The 19,809-nt window shown below is 57.8% G+C and overlaps 3 protein-coding genes across 5 annotated transcripts; 1 reads left to right on the plus strand and 2 right to left on the minus strand.

The window, feature by feature from the left end:
• Positions 1 to 132: 132 nt before the first annotated feature.
• On the minus strand, positions 133 to 6,811 carry EFEMP2 (EGF containing fibulin extracellular matrix protein 2). The gene is made up of 11 exons (XM_047692316.1): positions 6,651 to 6,811; positions 6,201 to 6,318; positions 5,922 to 5,970; positions 5,110 to 5,316; positions 4,515 to 4,637; positions 4,187 to 4,303; positions 3,917 to 4,036; positions 2,518 to 2,637; positions 2,303 to 2,429; positions 1,848 to 2,043; positions 133 to 941 (listed from the first exon to the last, which is right to left on the minus strand). The coding sequence occupies exons 2-11, from the start codon at positions 6,309 to 6,311 to the stop codon at positions 780 to 782; spliced, it is 1,332 nt and encodes a 443-aa protein (XP_047548272.1). The 5' UTR covers positions 6,312 to 6,318; positions 6,651 to 6,811; the 3' UTR covers positions 133 to 779.
• Positions 6,812 to 9,804: 2,993 nt separating this feature from the next.
• CTSW (cathepsin W) lies at positions 9,805 to 13,872 on the plus strand. Of its 2 annotated transcripts, XM_047692311.1 has the most exons (11): positions 9,805 to 9,924; positions 10,397 to 10,499; positions 10,794 to 10,878; positions 11,751 to 11,864; positions 12,255 to 12,412; positions 12,534 to 12,630; positions 12,711 to 12,791; positions 12,891 to 13,016; positions 13,214 to 13,278; positions 13,353 to 13,556; positions 13,637 to 13,872. In XM_047692311.1, the coding sequence occupies exons 1-11, from the start codon at positions 9,830 to 9,832 to the stop codon at positions 13,745 to 13,747; spliced, it is 1,239 nt and encodes a 412-aa protein (XP_047548267.1). In that variant the 5' UTR covers positions 9,805 to 9,829; the 3' UTR covers positions 13,748 to 13,872. The 2 variants fall into 2 exon arrangements, with proteins under 2 accessions (XP_047548267.1, XP_047548268.1); XM_047692312.1 differs by lacking the exon at positions 9,805 to 9,924 and having other exon boundaries at positions 10,043 to 10,499.
• A 175-nt stretch (positions 13,873 to 14,047) lies between these two features.
• On the minus strand, positions 14,048 to 18,307 carry FIBP (FGF1 intracellular binding protein). Of its 2 annotated transcripts, none has more exons than XM_047692313.1 (10): positions 18,119 to 18,307; positions 17,727 to 17,925; positions 17,347 to 17,533; positions 16,209 to 16,309; positions 15,615 to 15,748; positions 15,178 to 15,286; positions 15,038 to 15,101; positions 14,687 to 14,773; positions 14,501 to 14,598; positions 14,048 to 14,169 (listed from the first exon to the last, which is right to left on the minus strand). In XM_047692313.1, the coding sequence occupies exons 1-10, from the start codon at positions 18,201 to 18,203 to the stop codon at positions 14,100 to 14,102; spliced, it is 1,134 nt and encodes a 377-aa protein (XP_047548269.1). In that variant the 5' UTR covers positions 18,204 to 18,307; the 3' UTR covers positions 14,048 to 14,099. The 2 variants fall into 2 exon arrangements, with proteins under 2 accessions (XP_047548269.1, XP_047548270.1); XM_047692314.1 differs by having other exon boundaries at positions 17,407 to 17,533; positions 18,119 to 18,304.
• Positions 18,308 to 19,809: the final 1,502 nt, after the last annotated feature.

Consider the following 19,809-nt stretch of genomic DNA (forward strand, 5'->3'; position numbering starts at 1 on the left):
CCTTGTGAGGTATCCAGGCAGGAACTGGGGAGACCAGCAGGTCCACTGGTTTTTAAACTGAGCTCCTCGGGACCCTGGGGTTCCCTGGGGGAGCATTGAGACTACCAGGGAGATGGAGTCAGTGAGGCGTTGCAACTTTGAATCTAGTTTATGTCATCAGAGTTCCCCGATCAAATAACATTTCCTTCAGTAACAGGTTCTGTATTTTGGAAAAGAAATGTCTGGAAAGTGCTCATGGTCTAACTGCCTCATTTTATGGATTGGAAAACTGAGGCACCCGAAGCTACCAGGGTTTAGCCAAATTGATAGTTTGAGGCCAAGCTGGGATTAAAACCCAAGGCCTCCATTGTCTACAGTGGGGTTTCCCAGGTCCCCTGCAAACCAGTCAAACCCCAGTTCCTGGGCTGGGTCCTGAAGTCTGCAGCCTTATTACCTCCCTTCTCATAGTGGTTCTAATGTGCATGGTCGGCCAATCCTGGCCTTGGGGATGCAGTTCCCAGCTCCTCTCTGTGGGGCCCCTGAGCCTGAAAGAGACATCCCCCCCATTTTTGGGTGACTGGCCCGCCTCCCACAGCTGGGCCCCTTCCCCCATCCGGGGTTCACTATGATGTTCCCCACCCACCTCAGCCACCAGGACTCCTTCTTTCTCCCTTTATTGCCTTTCTCTTTCTACTCTTCACAACAGCATCTGCCCTTGCAGCGAGCACAGACATCCCTGAGCCCCAGGCTCTCCGGCTGCAGGAAGCCTCTCCCTCCCTGAGGGTCCCCCCACCCACTCCTCAGAAAGTGTAGGCCCCCACGAAGACGGTGAGTCTCAGTACAGAACTGGCCCGGTAGCTCATGAGGGAGTTCATGGTGACCATCTCGAGGTCCAGCACGTACTCCCGGGGGCCCGTCACAGGCCGGGCGAGGACCAGCATGGCGCTGACATTGTTGATTTGCTGCAGGGCACAGTGGGTGGGGGGGACACGTAGATCACGTCAACCTACACGCCAGGACCCTGTCCTGGCATCACCTCCCTGTCCCATATCTTGAACCCACAAGCAGATGGCTGTGAAGTAGAGAGCCAGTCAGGCCGTGATCTCAGGCTCCCATCCGACTCTGTGATACCCATGACATCTTGGCTCTGGTGCACCCAGGCTCCCGCCCTCAGAAATCTCCCACTGGTGCTCTTCCCACACTTTCCATCTAGTTCTTTTGTCTGACCAAAGCCAACTGATGTTTCAAGGCCAGAAGAAAGACTCTTGGGAGTGATGGGGCCTTTGGTGACCTGGAGCAGGCAGACTTCCCTTCAGAGCATCCAATTTCAGAAAGAGAAAACAAGGACTGATATCAGATAAACCCTCGGATCCCTCTCATTGTGAATCAGGCCTGGACCCCTCCTTCCTAACAGCTCCACCAGCAGCCAGCTGGGTTCTTGGACCCCAGACCCCACACCAACCCCTGCTGCCTCTCTCTCCAAGGCCCAGCTCCATTTGCTTGCCTTCCCCAGACTCTGCTGTGTCTGTTACCTGGACAGGCATGTGCCTTGTCCCAATGGCATGTCCCATGCCAGTGCCTTGTTCTAAGGGTGAAGAAATTGAGGTCACATACGGAAACCAGTGCAGGGACTCAAACCCCAGTGTCCAAGTGCCTGGTCAGAATTGCATTTAACAACCTGTAGTTTGTACCGAGGGAATTTAGAATACCCCTACCTTTCTACAGAAATTCCACCTCCCCAGGGGGCGGGGTTTTGAGAGAAGAGGCGGGGCATGGTGGTATAGCGGACTCTTTCACTTAAGGTTGCCTGGAATTCAGTTTTGGATTATGCATGTTAGTTGATGGGTGCAGTTAGGGGAAAGCCTTACCCTAATGTAGAAGTCCCCCTGCGAGTTTCCTGCACGGATCTGAAAGGCATTGTAGGCGCCAGGGTAGACCGAGGTCGCTTGGATCTGGAACACATCCGCGGGCACACTGCGCTCCGAGGTGATGCTCATGTAGCGATGCACGATGGAGGAGGGCTGCTCACGGCACAGAGGGTTGGAGGCCGGACAGAGGCAGCGACTAGAGACCCCGAAATGGAGACACAAATGAGGTCCCAGCCCATATCCCGAATCTGGTCCCACCCTACAAACAGGGATCCCCCAAAGGATCCTCCCACTCTTGTCAGAACAGTTTGCTTGGTTTACTCATGAAGGACTACAATTCCCATAGACCCTTGAGGCACTGGCCAGGCCAAACGGTGGCCCGTCAGCCGCAGAGCCCTCTGGGAGTTGCAGTTTTCAAAGCGGGGGGGGGGGGGTCTGGCATCGCGATGACTCACTTGTCAGACACCTGGACATAGGGCTCCACGCAGCGGTTGGTGTCCACGCAGCGGTAGCCCCCGTGGAAGTTGACACAGGTTTGGGCCTCAGAGCACTGGTGTGCGCCCGACTCACACTCATCAATGTCTGTGTCAGGGGAAAAGGGGCTGGAACCTAGATGTCAGGCCACCAGCCCCTGATACCACCCTCCCCGCCCCACTGGGGCCACCCATACCTTGGCAGAGGCGCGTGGCCAGCAGCTGATAGCCCTGCGGGCAGTGGCAGGAGAAGCGGCCAGGTTCATTGACACAGCGGTACTGGCAGAGGTAACTGGAGTAGCTGCACTCATCGATATCTGAGGGACAGTGTGGATGAGGGCTCTGGACCAAGGGCAGTCCTCCCAGTTCAGTCCCACAAAGGTTTATACAGAGAGCCCGGCCCTGTGTTGGGCTCAGTATGGAAAGATGGAGGGGTGGTGAGACAAAACCTTCAAAGCTCAGTACTGGGACAGAGGAGTCAAAGGAGGCTCTGCCCAGACCGCCCAGCTCCCAGAGCTCTTTGCCCCAGCACCGCCGGACAGTCCTGAATGGAAGCACTGCGAATCTAGAGGCTTGGCTTTAAGTCCTGACCGAGTCTGGGGAACCTCAAAGTCCCTGTCAATAAAATGAGTGGGTTAGACTAGACGTGCCTTGAGGGCCCAGCCTGTTACAGTTTCCAGTAACTTGCCAAATTCCTGCAACCCACAACCAGCCTAAGCACACAGTCCCCTCCCACCAACCACGAGCTCACAGGCAGGAGCCACGGGTCCCGTTCTGGGTCCCCTCATGCGGCCTAGCACCGAGCCAGGCACCAGTGGGGCCCGTACAGCAGCAAAACATAACATAAACAGAGTTCCTGACTGGCTGACAAGGAGTGAGAAGTCCAGAGTGGACCCCTGGTGCCACCTCACCCTAGCTGTGTGACCTTGGCCGAGTCACTTAACTTCTCTTCATTAAAGGACTTTATGCTTACGACTTTTTTTTAGCAACCCTCCCCGCAAACCTCGGGAGAGACACTACCATCCTCGTTTTGCCGAGGAAGGAAAAACTCATACTTTCATCATAGGATTGCTGGCAGGATTAAACAAGGCCAAGTATGTAAGGGAAATGGGCCACACAGGGAAGGTTCTCAACAAACGCTAGTTCACTTTAAAACATTGTGGCTTGGGGCCTGATGAAGCCTGTCTTGTTATGTCCCGCCTCATCCTCAAGACAATCCACTTTACAGAAAAAAATGGGCTCAAAAGAGTGGCAGGCCCTAGTCCAGAATTTGAATGCGCGTCCACTTGACTCCCAAAGAGGGGAGCACCCACATCCTTTGTCAGCCTCCCCAATGAGCTTCCGTGCTCCCTCGTGTTCCTCCCACCCCGTGCCTTCCCCCCAACCCCACCCCAGGCTGGGAGTTCTGATAGGCCGGTGTGCAGGTACCAGGCAATCAGCCAGGCACAGAATACAGAGGAGGTATGTGGGTGCGGAACGGACGGGACAGGGAGACATCAAATGGAGGGCTGTGTGGCAGGAAAGAAACACAGCACGACACGGGGCGTGGGAGCCCCTTGGAGAAGCCCCATGGAGGACGGTGCGGGGAGCTCTCACCATTGCAGGAGAAGCCGTCCCGATGTAGCTCATAGCCCTGGTTGCAGCGACACAGGAAGGTCCCATAGGAATTGAAGCAGCGTTGCTCACATGGAGCCCCCATGTCACACTCGTTCACATCTGGGGGTTCAGGGGCAAAAAACCAGGAGGGGTGGAAGCCAAAATGCTGCCCAGAGCGCCCACTTTCCCCAGGCTGGTCAGAAAGAGAGCTCCGGCGCCCCCGTCCCGCCCCGCCCGGGGACCGAGGAGCCTAGCCTGGCCCAGCCTCACCTACACAGGAGCGGTTGTTGGGCCCCAGCTGGAAGCCTGGCTCGCACTGGCAGCGGAAGGAGCCGGGCAGGTTGACGCAGCGGTGCTGGCAGTAGCGGTAGCGGCACTCGTCTATATCTAGGAGGGAGGTCGGGGAGGGGGCAGAGGGCACTGGTCGCGGGTACTCACTCACAGACCCTCCCAGTCCCGTGACCAGTGACGGGAAGGCAGAGGTGGCAGGGGATGAGGGCCGAGCCTGACGGTGGGCCGGCACAGGGGGTCTGGTGCAAGGGTGAGAGCCGGGCCAAGGGCATGGGGCAGGGACTAGAGACGCTCTTTCCGGACTCACCCACACATTCAGGCCCAATCTTGCGGTAGCCATCAGGGCAGGTGCACTGGTAGGAGCCGGGCAGGTTATGGCAATCCTGGCTGGGGCGGCAGTCGTGCAAGGCCTGGGCACACTCGTCCACGTCTGTAGGAGATACCACTCAGCCCCCGCCCAGGAGCCCATGCACCACCCAACATGACTGACATCTCCTCACCGGGAGGACACAGATCGGGGGCCGTCCGTCAGCCTGGGAGCCACCAGGAGAGGACCCTGCCCAGACTCCCAGGAGTGCTGACTCCAGGGCCTTCCTCCAAGGCTCATGGCAGCCGGGGGATGGGGGTCCAGATCAGGAAGAGGGGAAGGGGGCAGAAGCTGAGAAGGAGAGCTCTGGCAGTGGGTCTCCAGCAACTGAGAAGGAGGCTCCAGGTGCTGGCTGGAGCAGTGGGACAGGCGCTGGGACCACCGGCAGCAGACCTCACACGAAGTGAGGATCTGGAGGGCAATCCGGCTAGCCCCTGCCTTTAAGCAAGGGAGCAACTGTGGTCTGAGTCCTTAAGATGCAGTGATGCCTGGTGGGAGGACTGAAAGCCCTGGAGCTAAGGAGATCCTCACTCACCCACACAGCGCTCTTGCTCGTCAGGTTCGTAGCCTGGTAGGCAGGGGTTGGGGTGTTCAGCGGGAGGCACTGGTGGTGGCGGTCCCTCGCCATGCAGGTCATTGATGACGGCAGCTGAGCGGGGCAGGCACAAGTAGCCCCCATAGTGGTTGATGCATTTCATCTCCCCCTTGCAGGCCTCAGGGATGGTCAGGCACTCGTTGACATCTGCAGAAAGGCGCCTGCTGGGCACAGCCAGTCTCTCGGGCTGGCTGCGAAGTGGGTGGCAGGCAGGAGCCCAGCTCGGCCTTCTATAAGCTGTGTGGCCCAGGCAAAGCCTTTCCTCTCTCAGCTAAGGTAGCCTGCTCAGGACCCCTCCCCGAGGCCTGCTTGCTCACATAGGCACCCCCATACTCTTGTCCCTAAGAGGGTCTCTACTCCTCCCCAAAGCCCTGGCCCTGCCTCAGCCCAAGAGTAACGTGCAGGCCTCTTTTCCCCCATCCCACAGACACTGCCCTCCCAGGACGTGATGGGACAAAGCTTGATAGGAGAGTAGTCAGAGGTATCCAAGACCCAGCGTCTCTGGGCAGTGCCCTGTTGCTCTCCGGCCTACTGAGGGGTGGGGGCAGGGTGTCCTGGGTTTCTCAGAGAGGGAGGGGCCTGCATGGCTTCTCCACCCCTAGCTGAGCTGGCCCCCAGAGAATCAGAGCTGGCCTCTGCCAAGCGAAGCTGGGCAGAGGACAGGTCAGGGCTCCCCAATGCTGTTCTTGGAACTAAGGTGCCAATCCCTTTCCCAGTTCCTGGGAGTGGGTCAGTCCCCCAAGCACACTCACCCCGGCAGTGCTGGCTGTCAGGGTCCCACTCATAGCCATCTGTGCATTCCTACAAAGGGACCAGAGATGACCAGCAGTCATCCCCAGTCCCCTTCAAATGATGGGTCCAGGATCAGGGCCTGAGCCTGGACACCCTCCCAGCCTGCTCCAAACAATGGCCCTCAGCCGCTTCACCAAGCAGGGGAGGGGAGAGTCTTCCCCCCGCAGCAGCCACCCCGGGATCCTGGTCTCTGCGTCCCTACCCAGCCCATCCCAGGCCAGCGGCCCCACTGTCCCCACCGTGTAGCTGTCGGGCTCCTCCGAATCCTGGGGAGACGCTGCCCCCAAAAGCAGCAGCAACAGCGCCCAGAGCAGTAGAGACCCGGGGAGGCAGGAGGCGAAGGGGAGCATCCTGGGGCTGGGAGGTGGTGGTGGTGGAGGGGTAGTGGGGGAAGGGGGGGTCAGGACGCTTCTGCCACGCACCTCCCCCCCATTCCCCCTACCAGAACTCAGAACCCCGGCCCCAGCCGCCTCCTGCTCGGGACCGGGCTTGGGGTCCCGGAGCTTCCCAGGGCCGAGGGCCCACTCCTCCCGCAGGCCGGGATTCGGGGCCCACCCGTCCCGAGCCGCCCCGCCCCCGCCCAGTCCCCCAGTGGCGCGGGCCGAGGAGCGCGGGCCTCTCGGCTCTGCGCTGACGCCGACTCCGCCGAGACTCCGGCTCGCGCCCTCCCCGCACCGACCGCCACTCACTTGAGCCCGCGACGCCCCCGCGGCCCGCGTCTCCGGCGGCTCGGTGGTTCCCGCAGTGCCTGCGGACAGACGGACGGGCGGACGGCGCAGCTCCCTGGACGCGCGGCCCCAGGAAGCGCCCCCCGCCCGTCCGCCCGCCCGCCGCGGCGCGGCCCACCCCGGCGCCTCCGCCCGCCCCTCGGCGGATTCCTGAGCCCGCGCCAGGGGGAGGGACCCCGACCCCCCGCTTCTCCGCCCCCGGCCAGCCGCAGGCCCCCACCCGGTCCCCCGCGGCGCTGCCCGGAGCCGCCTCCGGGCGCAGGGCCAGGGTCCCCCTAGCTCCCCATCCTGGGGGTATGGCCTTGATGCCAGGGCCCCAGACTCATCCGGGAGCCCCTAGGCCCTCACTTTGCGCACCCCAGTATGTCATCCTGCGCACCTGAACCCAACCTAATCTGGGCTCCTAGAATTCCACCCTGGGCAACCTCATGTTAATGCTGGGGCCTCCACACTCTGCGCCTCCCAGAATGTCATCCTGGGCACCTGGACCCCACCTAATCCTGGGGCTTCTAGATCCTCGCCCTCCGCCCCCCAGAATCTTATTCTGTGCACCCGGACGGTCACTCTGGGACTATCAAAATTTCATTCAGGGTCCCCACACCCTCGTCAGAGGACAAGACGCTCCCAGGCCCAAAACTGTCCAACTCTGTCCCTTCTCGCCTCCATCCCTAGGGCTGTCAGCCAAGTGGTCCCTTCACTGGAAGATGGGCTTCCTCCCAACAGTCGGTCCGCGAAACTACAACAGTTTGGGAACGGGGTCCGCAGTTGCCTTTTGGCCCAGAATGAATGGAAGCCCCGGAGAAGGCAGGCAGTGCTGAGCTTGCGCGTACAGGACGCCAGGGTCCGGTGCCACTGCCTTACCCGCCCTCCTCCCAAACGGGTCCCCACCCCCACCCCCCAACCTCGGGGTGTCTGCCTTCTCTCTCGAGTAGAAGGCGCGCCTTTCGGGGAGGAGTTTGGGCGGAGTTGGCTCCCAGGAAGGGGCGGGGCCTCTTCCTGCCCACGTCTCAGGGCGGGGCCAGACGGGAAAGGGCCGCGTGTCCCGGGATCTCCTGTCTGGGGGCAGACGAAGTGCGGGAACTGCTGAGCGGTCTCTTCCGTTTCCCACCCTTGTTTATCTTCACGGTCGTCCCCAGTGCATCTCCACCCAGGGAGAGGGTGTACTGATGGGGGCACATGGGTCCTAAGGTCTAGTCCTTGGGGTTCAAGGTAAATCGGAGAGTGCACGCTCCTCCCTCCCCAGATCCTGGGGGCCACAGGGGCTAGGGTGCTAAAAAATAATAGCTCTTTAAAACCAAAAAGATAGTCAATAACAAGTGTTGGCGAGGATATGGCGAAATTGGAGCCCTCATACACTGTGAAACAGTCTGGCAGGACCTCAAAATGTTACCGTACATGACCCAGAAATTTCACTCTTCTTTATATACCCAAGGGAATTGAAAACATATGTCCACTGGAAAAGATCCATATACATCATTCATAGCAACACTGTTCGTAAGAACCAAAATGTAGAAACAATCTAATGTCCATTAATTGATGAATGGATAAACAAAATATGGTAATGTGATGGAATATTATTCAGCCATAAAAAGGAATGAAGTACTGATGTGTGCCTAAATGAGGATGAATCTTGAAAATATACCCTAGGTGGAAGAAGCCAGACACAAACATCGTCATATTCCACTTACAGGACACATCTAGAATAGACAAACCTAGGAGACCAATTAGATTAGTGTTTGCCAGGGGAAGGTGGGGGACTAGAGGGCAGCTCCTAATGGACATGGGGTTTCTTTTGGAGTGACGAAAATACTCTGAAATCAGATGGCAGTGAGGATTGTCCAGTCGTGCAAATACACTAAAACTACTGAATTGTATCAAGGGTTTTTTTTTTTTTTTAATTTACTTAAGTTATCTCACATGGGGGCTCAAACTCACAACCTCAAGATCACAATCGCGTGCTCTTTGACTGAGCTCCAGTGAATTGTATACTTTTGTTTTTTTAAGAGATTTTATTTATTTACTTGAGAGAGAGAGAGGGGAGAGGGTCAGAGGAAGAAGCAGACTCCCCACTGAGCAGGGATCCTGATGTGGAACTCAATCCTGGGACTCCAGGATCATGACCTGAGCTGAAAGCAGTTGCTTTACTAGCTGAGCCACCCAGGTGCCTGAATTGTATACTTTTAAAAGGCTGAATTTTATGTCCTGTAAATTATGTTTCAATAAAGCTGTTATTTTTAAAAAATAATAAAAATAATAGTTCTTGGTTGTCAAGGTGTAACCTTCCCAGGTACCAGCATGCAATTCATGAAATCCTCCTGCCAAGCCAGTGAAGGGGTGCTGTTATCACCCTGTTTCACGGGTGAAAGAGACTGAGATTTGTCCAGGAACAGCCAAAGTGCTAAGGACAGGATCTGAACTCAAGTCACTCTGCTTCCAAGACTCCCCGGGCTCTCTGCCCAGGACCCACCATTTGAATACCTCTTCTGTGTCAGCTGGGGTCAAAGGTGCCCACAGTCGTTCCTCGCAAAGGAATTGTTGCCACTTAGAGATGAGGGTGTGAGGCCCGGAGGGGAATGACTGGGTACACAGTTGGCAACTCCATTTTTGAGTCTTGGCACTGTCAGGCATGCGTACGCCCACCACTTGGCATTGCCTCCTTGCAGTGCTTCTCCTGACCTCCAGTACCCTGACTTTCCCTGTCCTCATCCCTTCTGCAGTCAGTCTGGCCCCTCAGGCCCTCCCAACCCACTCACCCCCACTGCCATACTGTGAGAAGAACGAGGAACAGGAAGCGGCAGTAGCTGTCGCTTCCTGTGCCCAGCCTCTGAACTTTACTCTTGAAAACCCGTGACAACCCTGGCACCTGGGTGGTTCAGATAGTTAAGCATCTGTCTTTGGCTCAGGTCACGATCCCAGGACCCAGCCCCATGCTGGCTCCTAGCTCAGCGGGGAGCCTGCTTCTCCTTTTCCCTCTGCCCCCGGCTCCCCCTACTTGTGCTGTCAAATAAATTTAAAAATCATAAAAAAAAACCTAAACAAAACAAAACAACCATGACAACCAATTGTGAGGTCTACAGACACACATCAAGGCTGCTCTGGGTCCAGTGCTGGCCTGGGTGCTGCGGACGCAGGTGCGTCAGATGCTTCTAGTGTGGCTGAGACACAGAAACCAAGTGGGCAGAGGCACAGCAGGCGCTCGAGGGGCCACAGGTTCCACCAGAGGACAGGGAGCAGGGTAGGCTTCTTGGAGGATGACCCTTGAGCTGACTTCGTTTCCCGGGATGAGTAAGAGTGCTTCCCCCAGGGGGCAATGACTACCCTTCAGCCCCATCCAGGGTTAGAGGCCTGAGGGCACCTGTATTCCCTGGACTTCATGACACTGACGGCCACACATAGCAACTGCTCACTTTGGATCTGTCTATTCCTGTTTCCTTAAGGACTGACTGATTCATCTGTATCCCTAGACTTGCCCAGGACAGGGTGGGCAGACGGGCTCTGCTGACTGAAGAACAAGGCGTAGTGGGCAACAGGTGGGCTGAGGGCTGTAGAGGACAAAAGCCTGAAGGCCGGAGGCAGCTCTTGTGATCCAGGGGTCCACCTCCCTCTCGCAGCCTGGTTTCTCCGTGGTGGTTTCTCCAGCTCCGCCCTCTCAGCCCCTCCAGCTTGGTTAGCACAGCTTCCTGCTCCCCGCACTCTCTCGCTTACAGCACTATGGCCTACACCATGGCACCAACCGTCTACCTCTCCTGTCTCCTGGCCCTGTTGGTGGCAGGCCTGGCTCAAGACATCAAGGACTCCCTCTGGGAGAAGGTAAGTGCAGCTCTCCTTGCTTCCTATGCTCCTCCCTCTGCAAGGCTCCTACCTGGGGCTCACCCTCTCAGAAACAACTGGCTTTATTCCCATTTCTCAGAGAGAGCAACTGAGGCTGGAGAGGGGACTGACATGATGCCATGGGGCCCAAGCTAACACAGGGGGACAGAGCAGGCTAAGCAACTGGTCCCCTAGCCTGAGCCCTGAAAGGCTGGAAGGCGAGGTCTGGTCCCAGCAATGACTCCTCACCTGCTCTCTACCAACCCCCCCCCCATCCCCTTGGTTCCTTCTCAGGACCTAGATCCCGACTTGCTGAAGCTGAAACAGGTCTTCGAGTTGTTCCGCGCCCAATACAACCGGAGTTACTCAAACCCCAAAGGTATCACAGGGCATGTACATCCCCAGTTTACCCCCTCCCCTTCTCCCATTTAATAAATGAGGAAACCAAGATTCAGGGTGGGGAATGGGCTGGGCCAAAGCCATTCAGCAAGACAACTGGTAGGGCTAGGGGTATCCTCCCTGGTTTCCTAAATGTACAAAGAGGGCCATGATCATTCTTTGCTATGAAGTTGGAGGGCAGGAAGCAGCTACTGGGGTCTACCCCAGTCCCAGAGAATCTCCCACTTCCACAGCCATTTTCTTGTCACTCCACGCAGCAGGCCAACTACCATCTACTCATGAGTTCATTCAGAAACACCAAAGATACTCATCTTGTCCCCAAGCTGGGGACTCACTCTCCATGTCCATGAGGTCCCAGCCCTGCTCCTGCCCTCTGGGTCTCATCTTCACGGGGCAGCGGGTGGGGTGGGGGGGGTCTGGGCTTAAGTTCCAGCCCAGGCTGCCCATGCCATGGACCCATAAGCCCCTATCCTTCCCCACCTTCATCAAGTTCCAGCTCAGACCCTGCCATCAGAGGTGTGGGGCAGGTGTGGGAGGGGGCAGAGAACGACCTGGCAGGAAGCCAGTCTCTGACCACCTTTCCCTTCTGAGTCACTCTGCCTTCAGACCCTTTACTTGTCTTCCCTGTGGGTGGGCAGATGTCCCCTTTACTGCCTCTGGGGAAAACCCAACCCTAGAGGGGCTGGGGAGCCACTTCCTTGGCCCAGTTGTCTGCAGTGGGGCCTGCAGTGGCCACAAGAAAGGAGCCAGTGTTCACCTGGGTGGGTGTGAGTGGGAGGGTGCTCAGCCAGCAGCTACTTCCTGCCTCTGGGGGCTTGGGAGGCTGCCGAGAACCACCACCTTTTGCTCCAGAGTATGCTCGTCGCCTGGAGATCTTTGCACACAACCTGGCCCAGGCACGGAAGATGGAGGCAGAAGACTTGGGCACGGCCGAGTTCGGGATGACTCCATTCAGTGACCTCACAGGTACTGGATGCTTCCTGGACCCTAGGTGGTAGGTGGGGAGGCCGAGACTTCTCCGGGGATACTGGCCAATGCACAGGGCTGAACTTCGGCTTTCACTTCCCAGAGAGAGGGACTCTGAGGACCAGAGGCCTGCTGGCTTGCCCCAAATCACAAAAGCAGGGCCGGGTCTGAGTCCTAGTCCAGCTCAGGGTGGAGGGAGCAAGTGCAGGGGAATGTGTCCCAGGAAGAAACTTGGCTTCTCTCTGGGCCTTGACACCCTCTTGGGTGCCTGCCTCCCTGGGTGTTATGGGGACTCAAATAACCCCGAGTGTGGATGGCTGGAGCGGGAAAGGCACAGTATGGGGGAAAGGGGTCAACACTGTGACCCTGGTGGCCCTGTCCATCCCCCAGAGGAGGAGTTTGAGCAGCTCCATGGGCACCAGAAGATAACACCTGGAGAGACTCCTGGTGTGGGCAGAAAGGTGGGGTCTGAAGTGGTGGTGGAGTCAGTGCCCCCTAGCTGCGACTGGCGCAAGTTGAAGGGCGTCAAGTCACCCATCAGGCAGCAGGTATCCACCCCCATCTGGCCCAGTCCAGCCTCAGTGGCACGGGAGCAGGGGGGGTGGGGGGGGAGTGGGGAGGGTGAGGGGTGAGGCCCGGACACCTTCCCACTGCCCCCCTCCCGGCCAGGGAAACTGCAACTGCTGCTGGGCCGTGGCCGCCGCGGGCAACATCGAGGCCTTGTGGCGCATCAGATACAACCGATCCGTGCAAGTCTCCGTGCAGGGTATGGCTGAAGGAGGGGGGCATGTGATGGGGGAGAGAATGGAGGGTGCAGTCAGCCCACGCCATCCTTTCTTGTGCCAGAGCTGCTCGACTGCAACCGCTGCGGGGATGGCTGCAAGGGTGGCTTCGTCTGGGACGCGTTCGTAACTGTCCTCAACAACAGTGAGTGCCTCTCTAGTCAGCTTTGGGGGGCAGGGGTGGGGCTGGCGGGGGAGGGATGTTCAGGCCCTGAGCCTCCGCCCTGGCCTTGCTTATCTCCAGGTGGGCTGGCCAGCGAAAAGGACTACCCATTCCGGGGGAGCCTCAAACGCCATAAGTGTCTGGCCAATAACTACAAGAAGGTGGCCTGGATCCAGGACTTCATCATGCTGCAGAACAATGAGCAGAGTGCGGCAGAGGGGCGACGTGGGCAGGCCTGGGGGCAGGAGGACAGGGACGGACAGACAGACCAGGATAGAGGCAGAAAGACTGGGCTAGAGACAGAGATGGAGGCACAGAGTGGTGGGGGTGTGGGGGGGAGAACCAAGAGCCAAGAGCAGGGGGCACACGGGAAGCAGGGCCTAATGGCACCTTCTGCCCCTCAGCGATCGCCGAGTACCTGGCCACCCATGGCCCCATCACCGTGACCATCAACATGAAGCTACTGCAGGTGGGAGAGGGTCAGGAAGGGGGGAGGGGCACCTAGGGGAGGTGGCCCCAGACTGAGCTCCTCTGCCTTTGCAGCAATACAAGAAGGGTGTGATCAAGGCCACACCTGCCACCTGTGACCCCTACCTTGTGAACCATTCTGTCCTGCTTGTGGGCTTTGGGAAGACCAACTCAACGGAGAGGAGGAGGGCAAAGGGAGGCCATTCCCGGCTTCATCCTCACCGCCCAATCCCATACTGGATCCTGAAGAACTCCTGGGGTGCTGAATGGGGTGAGGAGGTGAGTGTGATCTTCCTGAGGGGACAGGGCAGGTCAGGCCTCTCCCCTACTTCTGGCCCCATGTCCCCTTGACTTCCTAGGGCTATTTCCGGCTGCATCGTGGGAGTAATACGTGCGGCATCACCAAGTTCCCGCTCACAGCCCGCGTGGACCTACAGGGGAAGAAGGCCCCAGTGTCCTGCCCTCGCTGAGCCTGTGCCGCCGAGCCTCAGCCCTCTCCCGCTATGCCCGCTGCCTCCTCGTTGGCCCCACCAAAGGCTTTTGCCCATCTTCCTGATCTTGCTATGGCTTGAATAAACCAAGATGAGCTCCTTGCCTTGCACGTGAACTCAGCTGGGCGGGGGGAATGGGTCGGCAGAGCAGACACCCCACACTCTGACACATCCTAGGCTCTGTGGGGCCCCCTGTCCCCAAACATCCCTATGCACAGTCACCGGGATGCTGAGACAGGTGTGCGCGCGCCCACGCACACTCCTGTGCACAGGCTCCTCCAAAGTCGTGGCAGCTTTATTGTCAGTTCGGGCAGGGCGGAGGGAGGGGACCTCAGTCATGATAGAGGCGCAGGAGGCAGCCACGGAGGGTGCCCATGTAGCGGTCCCAGAGGGCCTGGTGCCTGCAACGGAAACAGTGACAGTGACCATCGCCTGAGTCCCCACCACGGCTGCTGCTCCAAGAGCTTCATACACCTAAGCGCTCCCTCCCTCCTCACACTGCTCTTACGCTCATTATCATCATCATCCTTCCATTCTACAGGGGAAACTGAGGTGTGGAGAGGTTCAGGACCCTGCCCAAGGTCAGGTCCCAGTTTCTAGGTGGGGTGGCCCACACAGAGACTTCCACCCCTAGAGCAAAAGACAGAAACCTGAGTCTGTAGGAGGGCTAGGTCCTGGCAGGAGGCTGGCTACAGCAAGGCCAAGCTGGAAAGGAAGCCTGGGCTCTCTCACCGGAAGCCATCCAGGGAGTGGACGGACGCCGAGTACTGATTCAAGAAGAGCCGCACATCACTCAGTGGCCAGTGGTCAGAACGGCAGGGTTCCACGAACTGTGGGCCCAAGGAAATATCTAGTACCAGTATAGCCCAGGGACAGGCCAGGCTGGGGATCAGAGGGCAGCAGGGCAGGACAGCTCACCTTCTCCACGAGGTCCACAAACAGGTCTCGGACATCCTTATTGTGGGTCAGCTTGGCAGCCACATTCACCAGTCCCCGGGACAGATTCTGTGGGGCAGATAGCCTGGGAGTTCTGCCTTCTGTCCCAGAGGCTGCAGGCTGAGCCCAGAGGCTGGTGGAAGGGACAGGCCCCTCCCCAAATCTACCTCCCTCCCTCAAGCCAACAACTCCCCAGTGTGTTCCCCGCTGCCCGAGGTGGGTAGGGGGAGAAGCAGGGCTACCCGCCGGTCAATCTCCGGCATGAGCAGAGCTGGGGACAGTGCAGTGAGGCTGAAGACGTCCAAGGGACAGAGGCCGGATTGGGCCACAGACCTTGAAGTTGGCTTCCATCTCAGAGAAGACACCAAGCTTTCCCCGAAGGGCAGTACACACCAGGCTGCAGGGAGACAGGGTAAGTCTGGAGGTGCCTGGGCCCCCACTCGCGCCCCGGCCCGAGGACGCCCCAGGGTCACCTCTTGTGTAGGTCCAGAAGGTCCTTGTCAGCCACAAGCATTTTGAGCTCCTTCAAGTCCTGGAGAAACTCCTTGTCTAGATCCACGTCCATGTCATCCACCTGGGAGTCTGGGGAAGGCCCAGCAAGGGAATTGTGGTAGGGGTAAAAACGCCTCCAGTGATGTCCCAAGCCTTCCACACCTGCCCCCTCAGCACACCCCCGTGAGACAGGAAAGGAAGTGTCAGAAAGGCAGAGTCACTTGCCCCAGGCCACAAATCAGTGGCGGGCACTCTGTCTGCAGATGAGCTGTGCAGGGGGACACGGGACTATGAGTAGCAATGGCTGCGTGAAGAAAGGTCGCTGGAAACCGGGGCCTGCAGGAGAAACTGCTGGTGGGGACACAGGCCCTGGGAGGGTGGGGAGGTGTCCGGGCAGCTGGGTGAGTGGGGGCCTCACCGACGGCTCCGAGGGTCCAGTTCTGGATCATGAGCTCAGCACAGTAGGCAAAGTCGCCAAAGCTCAGATACTGCAGTTTTTTCTTCCCTGTCTCGAAGCGGTTGTTGGCAAAGAAGACGATGGCCGCATAGTCCCTGCAAAGATGGGAGAGTGGGCCTGTCAGGGTTTCAAATTCCTTTCTAGGGAGCAGCTCGCACCTGTGACATTGGCCGGGGCATCTGATTTCTGGCCTGTCTCTGCCCCAGGTCACTATGTGACGTGCTTCAAGCCACTTCTCTCTGGGCCTCCCTGTATGTGTACAGAGAAGGTTTCAGCCCAGGTCTCCTAATGGGGGCGGGGGGAGACCTGAGGATAACAGTTACCATTTACTGAGCGCTTCCTAAGCCCCAGGGGCTGCACCACAGGCTTTACATGCGACAGCCCCCCTGGTAAACAGCCAGTCTGATCCAAAGCACAGACCGGGAATAGGAGAGCCACTGCCCAATACAGCCAGGGGGTCAAGTGGGTCGGAGTGGGGAAGGTGGACCTGCCTCGTGGCCCAAGGAAGGAGCAAGCAGGAAGGGGAGATGGCTGGCTCCTTGGCTGGCCCCTCACCTGGCCAACCGGTCAGACAGGAGGAAGTGTTGCTGAATGTTGTCCACCAGGGAGCCCCGCATCTCCTCCACCACCTTGAAGACTCGCTTAAAGTTGTCAAACTGCAGGGCAGTTAGGGGAGGAGGGAGGGAAGACTGGTCAGAGGCTGGTCATCTGATAAAGCCATTACTGAACATCCCTCCCTCACCTATGCATCTAACCAGTCAACAGATGCTGACTTAGCGTGTAGTATTCTTTTTTTTTTTTTTTTAAGATTTTATTTATCCATTTGACAGACAAGATCACAAGTAGGCAGAGAGGCAGGTAGAGAGAGAGGAAGGGAAGCAGGCTCCCTCCCGAGCAGAGAGAGAGTCCAATGTGGGACTCGATCCCAGGACCCCAGGATCATGACCTGAGCCAAAGGGAGAGGCTTAACCCATTGAGCCGCCCAGGCGCCCCAGCATGTGGTGTTCTTCAGTAAACGATTAACTGCTAATACCTGTTACCGATTCAAGCTTCTTGCCCTGGATAAATGTTTACTCACTCCTACCTCTGAATTCCCCTTATTTTATATCATGCTTTCCAGCCCTTCATGAGCTCATGCTGGAACTGACCCCCCTGGCTAAGATCCAGGAAGTAAAAAAAAAAAAAAAAAAAAAGAAAAAAGAGCAAATGCTAAGCTGTACAGAAGGAGTACACAAAAGACAGAGAGAAGAAATACTAAAGGCCCAGAAAGGTTGCTTCTCCCTTCTGGGCCACCAAAAAGCCTTGTGGAGAATGTCCAATCTGACCCTCTGCTTTGTATTTCAAGGGGGCAGATGAGACCAAGAATAGTACACCCTCCAGGGAGGAGTGGCAGGAACAAAAAGAAAGCCAGGTGCTGGAGAAATATAAGCTGAGAAGGCTGACAAGAGACCAGATCACAGAAGAGCATGAAGGTCAAGGCCAAGAGGTGTGGCTACTACCCAGGATGGAGTGGGAAAGCCAATTAAAGTTCAGGAAGAGGGGAAAGCTGTGGTCGGATCTGAGCTTCTGAAAGAGCAGCTCCCGCCAGGGAGTAGGAGATGCTTTGGAAGAGCAAAGCGAGGGACAAGAGACTGGGTATGAAGCCCCTGCCACAGTCAGAGGTGGGAAAGGAGAAGGGAGCTGGGGTAACGACCAAAGGGTTGGAGTGAAGACATGGGATGTTGTGTTCCGGGACGGGGGGTGCGGCGCCCACTTGTCTCCTGCAGCTCTTGAGGGTGATGCCTGTTTTGGTGCTGATGTCGTCCAGGTCTTTCTTGGTGCCCTTGGACAGCTTCTTGCCCAGGACCTCCCGCACAAAGGCCTCGTCAAAAGCATAGTACCTGCGTGGAGGCAGAGGACACCACTGACTTTCCACATAGGAGGGAAACGGGGGGGGGGGGTGCCGGCAGGGCCTAGGTTTGGCTCCTTCCAGTGACAACTTTCTCAGACCGTGTGTAATTACGTCCCGTCCCAACCCGGGCCTCGGTTTCGCCCTGCAGAATGGGTATATGGTCAGACAGGTTGGCGTCCCACCTCTCGATGAGCAGCGCCTGTCGGGAGGGCGGGATCTGGAAGATGAGCTGGTGCAGCAGCTTAGGCGGTGCGTGCAGCAGGCGCTCGAGCATGTGGAAAGTACGGTAGTGGTCCATGGTGTCGCTCTGCAGCACCGCTGCCGTGGCGCCCGTCTGCTCCAGGATTCCCGAGCGCACCCTCAGGGCCACCGCGTCGCTCACTGGGGAGTGGGCGCTAGCTTTAAGCCCCGCTCCGCGAACCCCCAGGCCGTCGGGGGATCCCAAGTCCGACTCCTACTAAACATCCCTCACTCCTGCCCACTTCCCCAAACGACCCGAGTCCTGGCCCCGCCCCCTCTCCCATCCCAAACAACCGCTCCTCCTGACCCGCCCCGCAGACGGCCCCCCACACACCCGAGTAACCATCCAGCCAGAGGCGATACACGTCCTCGTCGATGAGGGTCGTGTTCCCCACGAAGATGTCCAGCTCGCTGGTCATGGCGACGCCCGGACCCGGGCGCAGCCGCGGCGCCCCGTTCGGAGCGAGCACGGCCCGGGCCGGGCCGGGCGCGCCGCCTGCAGGCTACTTCCGGGAGCGCCGAGATTCGGCTCCGGGCACCCGGAGCCAGAGATGGACCACTTCCGGGACAGAGAGGGTAGGGGCAGAAGCGGCCAAAGAGGAGTAGCACCTCCTCCTAGCGGGAGGGGCAATCCCAGGCTCCTTGTCCCCGCCCTCCCCCCCCCCCCCCCCCCCCCCCCCCCCCCCCCCCCCCCCCCCCGCCCGCCGTCCTACCAACCCTCACTCTCATCCTGGCCCAGTTTGCAGGAAGACTTCGGGAGTCGAGGCCGACGGACAGTCTCCCCTGCGCCGGCAACCTTCCCCCACACTTCCTTCTGGCTTTTCTCCCACATTCTCCTTCCTACTTTGATGTGTATCTTAAATGTAGGGGTTTCACAGGTTTCTGTCCTAAATCTTTTCTCTGCAAAAAATATGTTTGACTTAATCTCCAAGGGCCCTTGCTGGAAGCCTCTCACTCCATTCTGCCGCTGAGAACCTCATCTGGGCGTGGGGCACCTGCTCCCATGGTTTTAACTCCCTCACTCCCTAACACCTCCCTCCACCCTCCCCGCACTAATAATGACCTCTCTTACTCTGCAGCTCAGAGCTCTGGCTGGAGTCCACGTCAGGAGGACTGCCTATATGCTCCTCTTTCTAAGCAGTCTACCCTACAGGCCCCTCAAAAGCTAGACCGCCCTCTTTCCAATCTGTTTCTTTCCTGCGTTCCTATCTCAGTGACAGTTCCAACATTCACCCAGTTCTCAGGCCAGAACCCTGGACTTTCTCCCGGAGTCCTCATTCTTCACATTCAGTTCTGCTGATTTGCCTCCTGAATATTTCTAGGATGTTTTGTCCTCTCCACCCCTACTGGCTCTGTCCCAGCCCAGTCCTCCTGCAGAGCTCTACCTTGCCCATCGACACACTGTTCTTACTTATCTCTCTGCCTACATCTCTTCCCCATGATCCATCCCACACAGAGCAGCCTGAATAATTCTTTAATGCACGTTTTAAAATGGTACTCCTCTGCTTAAAATCCTATTGGCCTGTGGCAACGCTCCAGCCAACTACCTTTTTAGCTTCTCTCCCTCCCTTTAGCATTTTCTCCACACAGCTACCTTTCGAAAACATCCAGCTACTTTCACCGACCCTAAAGCGCTAGGCCCCCAGCATCTTCCACCATGCTATTCCTGCTCCCTGAACTAGCTTTCTCTTTACTTGCCAATGCTCTATATGTCTTTCGGGGCCCCTCAGATTACCACCCCTTTGGGGAAACCTTTTTTGGGGGGTGGAGATCCCTCAGACCATGCCCATCCCCCATTTACTTCTGGTTTTACACAGCTTGTCTCCCCCAGTAAATTACGACCCCATTTGGGCCTGGGTGGCTCAGTCGGTTAAACCTCTGCCTTCGGCTTAGGTCATGATCCCAGAGGTCCGGGGCTGAGTCCTGGATCAGGCTCCCTGCTTAGCGGGGAGTCTGCTTCTCTCTCTCCCTCTCCCCCTCTCCTGCTCGTGCTCTCTTTGTCTCTCACCCTTTCTCAAATAAATA

This window comes from Lutra lutra, chromosome 10 (genome assembly GCF_902655055.1).
Source record: "Lutra lutra chromosome 10, mLutLut1.2, whole genome shotgun sequence".
NCBI lineage: Eukaryota > Metazoa > Chordata > Mammalia > Carnivora > Mustelidae > Lutra > Lutra lutra.

Excerpts from the sequence above, each read along its gene's own strand:
- CTSW (XM_047692311.1), top strand. The coding sequence starts at position 9,830 with ATGCTTCTAGTGTGGCTGAGACACAGAAACCAAGTGGGCAGAGGCACA. Across the intron at positions 12,792-12,890 it reads CGTAACTGTCCTCAACAACA|GTGGGCTGGCCAGCGAAAAG; the intron begins GTGAGTGCCTCT and ends GCTTATCTCCAG. Across the intron at positions 13,279-13,352 it reads TCAACATGAAGCTACTGCAG|CAATACAAGAAGGGTGTGAT; the intron begins GTGGGAGAGGGT and ends CTGCCTTTGCAG.
- EFEMP2 (XM_047692316.1), bottom strand. The coding sequence starts at position 6,311 with ATGCTCCCCTTCGCCTCCTGCCTCCCCGGGTCTCTACTGCTCTGGGCG. Across the intron at positions 4,638-5,109 it reads CGAGCAAGAGCGCTGTGTGG|ACGTGGACGAGTGTGCCCAG; the intron begins GTGAGTGAGGAT and ends TATCTCCTACAG. Across the intron at positions 4,304-4,514 it reads GATTGGGCCTGAATGTGTGG|ATATAGACGAGTGCCGCTAC; the intron begins GTGAGTCCGGAA and ends CCTCCCTCCTAG.
- FIBP (XM_047692313.1), bottom strand. The coding sequence starts at position 18,203 with ATGACCAGCGAGCTGGACATCTTCGTGGGGAACACGACCCTCATCGAC. Across the intron at positions 17,926-18,118 it reads CTGGCTGGATGGTTACTCGG|TGAGCGACGCGGTGGCCCTG; the intron begins GTGTGTGGGGGG and ends CCCACTCCCCAG. Across the intron at positions 17,534-17,726 it reads CAGGCGCTGCTCATCGAGAG|GTACTATGCTTTTGACGAGG; the intron begins GTGGGACGCCAA and ends GCCTCCACGCAG.